Source organism: Cebidichthys violaceus, unplaced genomic scaffold, assembly GCF_023349555.1.
Source record: "Cebidichthys violaceus isolate CVI_PGR_0920_01 unplaced genomic scaffold, fCebVio1.0.p SCAF_7, whole genome shotgun sequence".
Taxonomy (NCBI): domain Eukaryota; kingdom Metazoa; phylum Chordata; class Actinopteri; order Perciformes; family Stichaeidae; genus Cebidichthys; species Cebidichthys violaceus.
In genome coordinates, this window is record NW_027176927.1 from 3,859,213 (window position 1) to 3,870,740 (window position 11,528).

Here is an 11,528-nt window from a genome sequence, read left to right on the forward strand (position 1 = left end):
TGAGAGGGTGTGGTTTACAGTGATGCTAAAAAAAACAACTAACTTGATGCATCAGATGGTCTGTTACTGATAAATTACCTGTCATGTGCAGGCATTGACAAACCGTGTGACAATGACAAAAGGAATTTAAACTATGTTCCAAGACTACAACTGTTTTATAACAGTCTGAAAAAATCTTTGTTGACGTCACACTCGCTTAAAACTCTCCTGTGCAGCTGAGGAACAAATAATCGCAGAAGGTAAGCACAGATGAGCATTTTCTATCCTCTTTAAGTACAAATTAAACAAACTGAATTTTTTCAAATTTATTAAATATGAAATTGTGTTTAATTTATATATATGTATATCTTTGAATCTTTCATGCTTCTTCATATCATCTCTGTGATGTATGTTGATGATTTAAGTTTGGTCCAAGACACACTACCAAGATGAAAGGCTACATTTTTCTTGTTGTGAACTTGGCAGTTTCATCAACATTCTCCCGAAACCCAGTAAGAGTTACTTTATCGTTTAATTTTCATGACATTTTGTCAAATTATGATGTATTTCATTTTACACAAGTGTTTAATTAGTTAGTTATTTAATTAAGTATTTATTTTGATGGAATTTGGACTTTTTGACTTTTGCCATACTTGCTTTTTATCTTTACTTCATCATCTTTTACTATGTTCATTGTTATGCACCGAAACATCAAGACAAATTCCCTGTATATGAAAACCTGGCAATAAACCTTTTTCAGATTTCTGATAACCAGCAAATAGAATGCCATCAAGTTATTTCTTGTGTGTTATGTTGTATATCTACACATTACATTAGTACATATGTTGATGTGATCAAATATGATTCTTTACAGAATGAAATGGAGATAGTGGGTAAGTTATATTTTTTAATATTCTTAATTTTATTTGATAGAAGTCATTTAACATAATTATTTTCAATGAATCAATGCTACTTTATAAGGCAGCATCTCATCTGTTTTTGTAGATATTGGTGAAGAAAAGGACATTACAGATGCAAACAGGGGTAACGTTAAACCTCTTCATATCATTAAATAGGCATTGTGGTGGAATTGTTTTGTCAAGTTCATATTTGGCAGAGCACCTTTGTTGTGGCCTCATACTGTCGTCAACTGTTAATTATTGATTTCTTCGTTGAAAATAAACACTAACTTTAGATTTTTTTATCTTAGATTTAAATGATGATATTCTGGAGGTGAGTTTTGTGGTCAAATATTAAGATGATAAACATGCGTGTATGAATTTTTTGGGTCACCAAATACATTTCTTATAAATCAGTCACCGAACACACAAAGGAGTGCAATTCTTGATGAGAGCAGACTGTGGACATCTCCAGTACCATATGTTTTGGAAAAAGACCTGGGTAAATATATTTTCTCCTGCATAACAACCCTGAATATTTGTCGGTGTTAAAAAAAAACAACCTTCCACTGGAAGGCTTTTGTCACATGGAGAAGGAGCCGCATAGCAGCAGAACATTGACGTGACCAAAACTATTGAACCTGATCTGAGCTAGAATAACTTGCACTTACATTGTCATTTCTTTGTTCGTCCTGATTACACAATTGCCATCCACATTGAAAGAGATGAACGCTAAAGGAGTCATCCTGAAAGCCTTTGACCAGTTCAGGTTGAAGTCATGCATTGACTTCAAACCAAGGGACTCTGAAGACAATTACATTTCTGTCCAAAAGTTAGATGGGTATGTACTGTAGGTTTTCTTAATTCTGATGGTTTTTTTGTCCTTATTTTTCCTGTTTGCTACTTTTATCCATAACAAGCAACTCAACATTTGTGCCGCTAACACTTGACCGTATCTGGCAGTATATAATAGAGCTTGTGAGATATATTTGATACCACATTTGATAAATATACATTTTTTATTTTTCTAACTATGCTTTGATAAATGAGACCCCTGGTCAGATAAGTATTGATGGGTGCCTTTTCCTGTTTTAGATGTTTTTCACATATTGGGCGAAGCAGAAAACCCAAGGGACAGGTCCTTTCCATTGGGAGATATTGTGATGAGATTTCCACCGTTGAACATGAGTTCCTCCATGCTTTTGGCTTCTACCATGAACAATCCAGATATGACAGAGATAATTATGTGACTATTGCATACGAGAACATCAAAGCAGGTTGTATTAAGACTATACTTTATAGCATTCCAGTTCTTTATATGTCATGCCAAAACACATTTTTGATGTGAAAACTACATTAATGCCTAAATAAAAAAAGGCTTTATATTATTCCAAAAATACTTATAAACAACCTAATGAATAGTTAAAATTGTAAACAAGTTTTACAATGAATTTGTGTATGTGTTGGTTCCCAATGTCCTTTTTCCACTTGTTAACTTATCATTTGGCATTTAAAACAATGGTAGTATGATCAATGCATGTATGTTTTAATTTCCTCTCATTTTATTGTCAAATCAATGATTTGTGAATTATGCTTTAACCATCTTCGCTGCTCTCAAGGTCTTTTTTACAGTATGCTTTCATTGAAGGTTGGCTTTCATGTGTCATCTAGGTTATGAGAGGAATTTTCGAGAAGTTAGCAACAAAACCACCACCACCCAAGGAGTCCCGTACGACTACTGGTCAGTGATGCACTACGGAAAAAATGCATTCAACAATGGCAATGGATCAACAATTATCACCAAAGACCCAACATTTCAGGATGTTATTGGTCAAAGACGTGAACTGAGTCCCAGTGATGTTCTGGAGCTGAACCTCCTCTACAAATGCAGTAAGTGTTTGGAGTTTAAAGGGACCAACCATTATTTATTGTAGCTACAAAATCTGTCAACTCAGTGTGAACGTAATACCCACAGAAAAGTAATTGTTTGCAAACAGTCTCCCTTTTCAACTCAGGAACTTATCCTGTGTTTCAACCAGCGTAGACAGAGTCTAAATGTATCATTGCCTTCCAAAATGACTAATATTTATGCTTTACTGATCTCGCTCCATAATAAACTTGTGAATGTTGTTTGTCAGTACTCGATAAAATAGCAAAAAATGGCCTTTATAAAAAGACAATTCGTATGCCCATTTTCCAATTTGTCACCTCTGTGGTTAGGATTTGAAGCAGGTTTAGGCAACTAAAACTACTTGGTTAAGGATAGAGAAAGATTGTGGTCACGGTTAACCAAAACCAACGTAAGAAACCATCAACTCCGACTTCTCAAGAGTTTTTACAGTGCACTATAACATCAAGCTATTTTCATCCTTGGACCTGACAGACAACAGTCATTATTCAAAAAGCCACAAGAAGTCCTAGTCTTGTAAATGACTACAAACACAGGTCATTTTTACAGTTTTATACAAGTTTTCCAAAAAACAACCAATACTGTTGTTGGTTTTTTTACTACCCTTTCAGCAATTAAAAGCTGAAAAATTATTATTGACTAATAATAAACACTCAGCCAATTACAATAGTTCCTGAATAGAAAAACCTCAGTGGCAGGAATTGTTGAGGAAACTGTGGCCCAAAATATATAAAGCTTAATGCAAAAATTAGAAGAGAAGATCAATATCGTTAAATGGAATGTGACAACTGGTTACTGGTTAGTGAACAGGGCAAAACCACAAGCCTGGCATTGTTACAATACAACCCTGAACTAACTCTACACTACACTAACTCCTACAAAACCTATGGCTAAACTTCAGCCATAACACACCATGCACCGATGCTTCTTCTGCAAACTTTAACACAGAATCTTTTACATTTGTATTTGATATCCTCAAACTAATTAATAATCGTCAATCCTGTGTGGTTCATTTACCTCTACAGACTCAACCATTGCATTTAAGATGTACTGCGGCTTCTCTAATGGGACCATGTGTCAAATGAATCGCTGTTCACAGGGTGGCAGTGGCTGGGAAATGGTAACACATGTTTCCGGTGGTCCAAGGTCTGACCACACCAATTTACCAAGTGGAGGGGATCGTGGTAAGATTTCTAAATTTAAAGTTTAATGCAATACAATTTTTGGGGTTCCATGTCAAGTCGTTAAGGCATTGACCATGAAACACAATATTCCCTGTTCCTATTCAGCTGTGCCCCTCTTGTATGTCAAAGCTCCTCAAAGTTCTCCATGTTCCCCACCCATCGCATAGTTATAAAATGTTGGATGTGCACAGACAGGCTGAACAGAAACCCCGCGAAGGGCCATGTCTTATGATGTGAGTCACTTTGGCCGTGCACACACTCCGACTCTTGCGGATGCGCCAAGCATTAATCATGTTTTAGACATTGCTGTCTTCAGAGCCATGGGCAGGCAGGACATCCTGGCTGTATGGGTTGTAGCTGCTGCGGTAGTGTTATACATGTTGAACTAAATCAAAGAACGCTTGTGATGATTGACTGCGAACAAAACCACACACATTTTATTCTAGATCTGGGCACAAAAAGGATCGATTACAGGTATCGTTATGACTGGAGACATTTTGATACTACTTGGTTCTTTATTATTTCAGTCGATACCTGACATGTATTGAGTTCCAATGCCCAGCCCTAAAATTAAACAGATTTTTACCAAAAAAAATAACTTTTAAGTGGGAAAAACGGCATTGTAGAAAGTCTTACGTAAATCTTGCTGTTATATCATCACAACACATACATTTTTGACAACAACATTCTAGATCATGATGCAGGTTACTTCATGCATGCCAGCACAGCATCGGGTCAAGAAGGAGACTCAGCCTTGCTAGAGACCCACAAGATGAGACGCAATAGGGAGTGTCATGTCCAGTGTCTCCAGTTCTACTATTACCACAGTGGACACAAGTCAGACCACCTCAACATCTGGATCAGAGAGTTTCAAGATGAATGGGACCTCTCAGGAACACTCCGCCTCATGGGACAGATCACTGGTAATCTCAAACTGTATGATTATTTGATATCATCTGCTCTAAATGGTATTTAAGACTCAAATATTTGAAAGCTATACCTCATACTGCATACTTTTCCTCCAGGTCCACCAACATCTTACTGGCAGCTCAAGCATGTTTCCCTGAATGCCACGAAGCACTTCCAGGTGGAGTTTGAGGTTCGTAAAGGAACAGGAAACTCTTCAGGTGGCTTCTCAATCGACGACATCAATCTGTCTGAGATCAAATATCCACACGTTACCATGCAGATCAATGATTTTGAGAACTTTTGGAATACTAGTTCATATAAAACCACTCTATACAGTCCACGGCAGTACTCCAGTGGAGGCTATGCCTACAGGGTTGGGATTGTTCTAGCCAGGCAATCTTTCGGACTATTTGTGCAACTCTTGTCTGGTGAATATGATGACCAGCTGGAGTGGCCTTGCCCACAAAGGCAGGTGACCTTCAAAATGCTGGATCAGAACCCCAACATCCAGCTGCAGATGTCCAAGAAAAGGAGTATCACCAGTGATCTAAGCACATCCAGTAATAATGGTAAGTTTAAAAAAAACTTAAAGAAATCCTTGAATGAAAAGTCACCATTTTAGCACACTATATGTTACTTTTTTAGACTTGTGACATACATATAGGTACCTACATAACATTTGACCAACCCATCCTAAGCATTTGGAGTGGGGGAACAACTTGGGGTTCAGTATCTCATTCGGGCACACTTGGGCATGAGGACAGTAGGAGCCAGGGATTGAACTGCCAGACTTTGGGTTAAGAGACGACTCATTCAAACCACTGGGTTGCCATCCTATTTGACCGTAATGATCTATATGCTTTCTATAAACAGGTAGCTATTTTTGGGACAATCCTCGTACGATTGGAACTTCATACGTAGATGAAAATAATGAGACCATTTTTGCCGGACCGCCGCTTGGCAAACGTTTCTTTGCCAATTCCGAAGAAATGAAATCCAGAGACTTCCTCAAGGGAGAGAGCGCCATTTTTTTGTTCAGCTTCCAAGGCAGGTTGATAAAACAGTGTTTACTGCTTAACTTGACTGTATGCTGCTCTGCTTGGAAGTTTACAACAAATTTGTTTGAAACATTTCTTTACACCTAAGAGGAAGTTTTGTTTTACATGATTACTGAAACTTTCTTCTTTTGTTAGATCTCTCTCCTCTCATTAATGGAAGTTCTCTGCCATGTCCTAAAGTGGAACCAGTGAAGATTAGACACCCTCCTAGAGATCAGGATAATGGCCCATGCTCATCACGGTAGGACATTATCTGATCAATTAAGTACATTTTTAGCACTGAATACAACTATTTATAATTTATAATTCTGATTTGAATATATAATTTCTGATATGCATTTCACAGGATCTTACCCACCACCCGTCCACCTCCTAAAACAACAGATGACAACAGGTAATACGATTTACTCATACATGTTACACTTGCAGATATTTGTTAGCTGTAAAAACAGCTGGCTCAAAAAGCTTAATATGATGCTGTTGGGGCTAATAGACTAGTTACAAATACAGGTCTGTATATTCATAAATATATAAATGGAAAAATATTTTAGTTAATCCTGTCCTTTCTTCCTGCTGCAGCGTTTTTGGCTTTTCTGTTGGTTTGGTGTGTTCTCCTGTCCTCACCCTCCTGCTAGCATTGATGGTTTTGATACCTTGATGTACGTCTCCACCTGCGCACATCTCATCTCGGATATCATCAGTAAATTTGCCACTGGCTGAGTAATTCAGCATTTCTTATATAGATGACTAATACAAAAAAGGTGTAATAAGTAAATAACTATTGGTGGATAGTGTATTTTGGGAATAGTTGTAGAGTCACAATTATATCGTCATATGTTACAATTAAGTACATGTCTTTACATGTCAGTACTTCTGGTGTTTGTATTTGTATTATCTTTTCTGCGTTTATCTTACAAATGTACTTCTATTTCTTATGGTATTGCAGTCTTTCGAAGAAATAAAAGAAAGAATCACTGATTTTAGAACTAACTAATGAAAAGGTAAGATTGCGGTGAGCGCTTATATTTTATAATAATACTGTAGATGTACAGTATGATGTGGAATTGTATAGCTATGCCTGTACAGTGGTTCTTGATTGACATAAATAGCATATTTGATTAATAAAGAAAATGTATCTAACATGGTTTTGTTTGTGGTCATAAGACAATGCTTATTAGTATTTTGGATTGGATTGTACCAGAAGTATGCGGATACCCTGGATGGAAGGTAGTCTTCTTTGACACATAAAGGCGGGAAATAAGAAACATAGGGTGGGTGTTAAATATTGTTTTTAACTGTGACTTGTACGTCGCAGGATATTTCTCACTCACTGAGTCAGTCCCAGAAATCACAGTTGACCAGCATTAACGGAACACTACACCCAGCAGATATGGAGGGACATTAGCATTCATTTGGAGTGTGTCATTCTGATGAATATAACTCCGATGTGCATTCACTGCACTAATAAATCCAATAATCATTTTAGCCACTAAATGCTCCATCATTTTCACCAACTGGTTGCTAACTTTGTTCGTCTGATGTAGTGGTCCATGCAACCAGTAAAAGCAAGTAGATTTCTATAAAAGAGACCTTGCAAAAATCTACCGGTTGAATAAGTATGAGGAAAGACCATCCTCTCTACCTTTCTACCAAATACTATTCTATGATTTTTTTTCGACATACTATACCATCATTTGTATGACTTCTACCGAAATACTACACAATTACTTCTTTTTTTTGACAAATGATAGTATATTTGTTTTATTAATAATTACTTTTGAAACACCATACTTTGACTTTTTTTGACTTACTGTATTAGGACCTTTTTTCAACATACTATACAATGATTTTTTTGACGTTTTTTCTAAATACTATACTGAGCAGATGAATTTTCTGTTTGTTGTTGCAAATAAAAACGTATTACAACTACATCTCACATTACTTGTGTACCTCAAGGTCCAATTTTATTCTCCATATACATGCTCCCACTTGGTCAAATCATCCAACGTGATTGCTACGCAGACGACACAGATATACCTTCCCCTGAGACCTGATGACCAAAGAAGCCTAGCTGCTATTTTAGACTGTCTTGAGATCAACTGTTTGACGGCACAAATTATCTTACACTCAATAACTCAAAATCAGAAATCATATTTAGTCCACTGCCAGAAACTTGGGAGTAGTATTTGATTCAGATTAAAATCACAAAAGTTGTACAGTCCTGTTTTCTTCAAATTAGAACCATCTCCAAAATCTAAATAATCCTCTCTCACCCTGACCTGGATAAAGTAATTCATTCATCTTTTCAAGACTCGATCACTGTAACTCCCTTCTCTCTGGCATTAACTAGTTCAGAACACAGCAGCTAGGCTTCTCTTCAGTGGCTCCATGTTTGTTTTACAATTGATTTTACTGATCACTTTCAAAGCACGTATAGGTGTGGCCCCTTCATATACAGTTGTGGTCAAAAGTTTACATACACTTGTAAAGAACATAATGTCATGGCTCTCTTGAGTTTCCAGTTATTTCTACAACTCTGATTTTTCTCTGATAGAGTGATTGGAACAGATACTTCTTTGTCACAAAAAACATTCATGAAGTTTGGTTCTTTCATGACTTTATTATGGGTTAACAGAAAAAGTGACAACATCTGCTGGGTCAAAAATATACATACAGCAACATGAATTAGCAATTTTGGTGACTTAGAAAGTTGTGTCAATGAAATGAGCTTCATAGCATGGCCTCTTAACTTCTTGTGAGTGATTATGAGTGACTACAACTGGTGACTTCTCTGAGGCCATTTAAATAGGGCTCATTAGATACAAACGCCCACAAACGCTACAATGGGAAAGTCAAAGGAGCTCAGCATGGATCTGAAAAAGCAAATCATTGACTTGAACAAGTCAGGAAAGTCACTTGGAGCCATTTCAAAGCAGCTGCGGGTCCCAAGAGCAACAGTGCAAACAATTGTTTGTAAGTATAAAGTGCATGGCACTGTTTTGTCACTGCCACGATCAGGAAGAAAACGCAAGCTATCACCTGCTGCTGAGAGAAAATTGGTCAGGAGGGTGAAGAGTCAACCGAGAACCACCAAAAAGCAGATCTGCCAAGAATTAGAAGCTGCTAGAACACAGGTGTCAGTGTCCACAGTCAAGCGTGTTTTGCATCTCCATGGACTGAGAGGCTGCCGTGCAAGAAGGAAGCCATTGCTCCAAAAGCGGCACCTTAAGGCTCGACTGAAGTTTGCTGCTGATCACATGGACAAAGATAAGACCTTCTGGAGGAAAGTTCTGTGGTCAGACGAAACAAAAATCGAGCTGTTTGGCCACAATGCCCAGCAATATGTTTGGAGGAGAAAAGGTGAGGCCTTTAACCCCAAGAACACCATGCCTACCGTCAAGCACGGTGGTGGTAGTATTATGCTGTGGGGCTGTTTTGCTGCCAATGGAACTGGTGCTTTACAGAGAGTAAATGGGATAATGAAGAAGGAGGATTACCTTCAAATTCTTCAAGATAACCTAAAATCATCAGCCTGAAGGTTGGGTCTTGGGCGCAGTTGGGTGTTCCAACAGGACAATGACCCCAAACACACATCAAAAGTGGTAATGGAATGGCTAAATCAGGCTAGAATTAGGGTTTTAGAATGGCCTTCCCAAAGTCCTGACTTAAAATCCCATTGAGAACATGTGGACAATGCTGAAGAAACAAGTCCATGTCAGAAAGCCATCAAATTTAACTGAACTGCACCAATTCTGTCAAGAGGAGTGGTCAAAGATTCAACGAGAAGCTTGCCAGAAGCTTGTGGATGGCTACCAAAAGCGCCTAATTGAAGTGAAAATGGCCAAGGGACATGTAACCAAATATTAGCACTGCTGTATGTATATTTTTGACCCAGCAGATTTGATCACTTTTTCTGTTAACCCATAATAAAGTCATGAAAGAACCAAACTTCATGAATGTTTTTTGTGACAAAGAAGTATCTGTTCCAATCACTCTATCAGAGAAAAATCAGAGTTGTAGAAATAACGGGGAAACTCAAGAGAGCCATGACATTATGTTCTTTACAAGTGTATGTAAACTTTTGACCACAACTGTATATATAGAGGAAATGTTGACCCCCTATGAACCAGGTCGCAGCTTTAGATCCTCAGGTGGGGCCCTTCTGGCTGTTCTTAAGTCGAGGCTGAAAACTAAAGGTGACTGTGTTTGGAACGACCTGCCTGAGGAGATACAGCTTGCTGAATCAGTTATTCTCTTTTAAAACAAATTTCTACAGACTGGCTATTATGTGATGTCGTTGCTTTTCTGTTTTCAGTGTAGTTTTATCATATCGACTGTCTCACTGAGCTTTCCATTATTATTGCCTTGCTTTTGCTGCTTTGTAAAAAGACTGTAACTGAGCACAAAATTCTCGGTTTGGTTCAATACGATACAGTTTCCAATACAGCAAAAAAGCAGAAATACCAAATCCTCACTGGTGAAACTCTCAAGGGGGCGTGTCGGTAGAACATGGCTCTTCATCTACCAGTGAGGTAATTTGTCATTACAGTCAGGTAGCTTTGGAACGTCCGGTTGTCTGTATCAGAGGAACAACAGGTGCTTTGGACATTTGATTCTCTGTTTGGGCTTTTGTGTTTTTTTACAAAGCAGGAATTATGGTCTGGAAAAATGGGCTCGTGAAGGAGTAGTGTCACGGGGCTCAACAGCATTAAGCATGTTCGTACAGCCTGTGTATTGTGTAATAGACCCCCAAAATAATGAGCATGTGCACCCAGTTCTTCTAGAAACTGAACTCCTTCCTTTCCTCACCCACCTCATCAACACATCTCTTGTTTCAGGATGCTTTCCCACGGCCTTCAAGACCGCCAGAGTCACCCCCCTTCTGAAGAAACCATCACTTGACCCCTCTGATGTCAAGAACTTCAGACCGGTTTCTCTTCTACCCTTTCTATCCAAAACACTTGAACGTGCTGTCTTTAACCAACTGTCTTCCTATCTCCACCAAAACAGCCTTTTGGACCCCCACCAGTCCGGGTTCAAAGTGGGTCACTCGACAGAGACGGCCCTCCTTGCGGTGACAGAGTCGCTTCACGCCGCGAGAGCTAACTCTCTCTCCTCTGTCCTGATTCTCCTGGACTTGTCTGCGGCATTTGACACTGTGAACCATCAAATCCTCCTCTCATCCCTCGAGGGGATGGGCGTCTCAGGCTCTGCACTCTCCCTGTTTGCATCCTACCTGACGGGTCGATCCTACCAGGTGACCTGGAGGGGGGCCGTGTCGGAACCACGCACGCTGACTACGGGGGTTCCGCAAGGGTCAGTCCTGGGCCCCCTTCTCTTCTCGCTCTACACAACATCTCTGGGTTCTGTTATTCGCTTGCATGACTTCTCCTACCATTGTTATGCCGATGACACCCAGCTGGTCTTGTCATTTCCCCCCGGTGACACCCAAGTGGAGACGCGCATCGCTGCGTGTTTGGCTGACATCTCGAAGTGGATGACGACACACCACCTCAAGCTCAACCTAGACAAAACTGAGCTACTGTTCCTCCCAGGGAAGGGTTGCCCGCACCGGGACCTGTCCATCACC

General features: G+C 39.1%; 1 protein-coding gene across 1 annotated transcript; it reads left to right on the forward strand.

The window, feature by feature from the left end:
- Positions 1 to 428: 428 nt before the first annotated feature.
- Positions 429 to 6,183, forward strand: LOC137891033 (meprin A subunit beta-like). The gene is made up of 13 exons (XM_068735442.1): positions 429 to 497; positions 854 to 872; positions 985 to 1,023; positions 1,190 to 1,212; positions 1,296 to 1,380; positions 1,602 to 1,719; positions 1,974 to 2,155; positions 2,550 to 2,768; positions 3,813 to 3,971; positions 4,664 to 4,894; positions 4,997 to 5,449; positions 5,754 to 5,927; positions 6,074 to 6,183. Exons 1-13 carry the CDS (start codon positions 429 to 431, stop codon positions 6,181 to 6,183), a joined length of 1,881 nt encoding a protein of 626 aa, XP_068591543.1.
- The last annotated feature ends 5,345 nt before the right edge of the window (positions 6,184 to 11,528 follow it).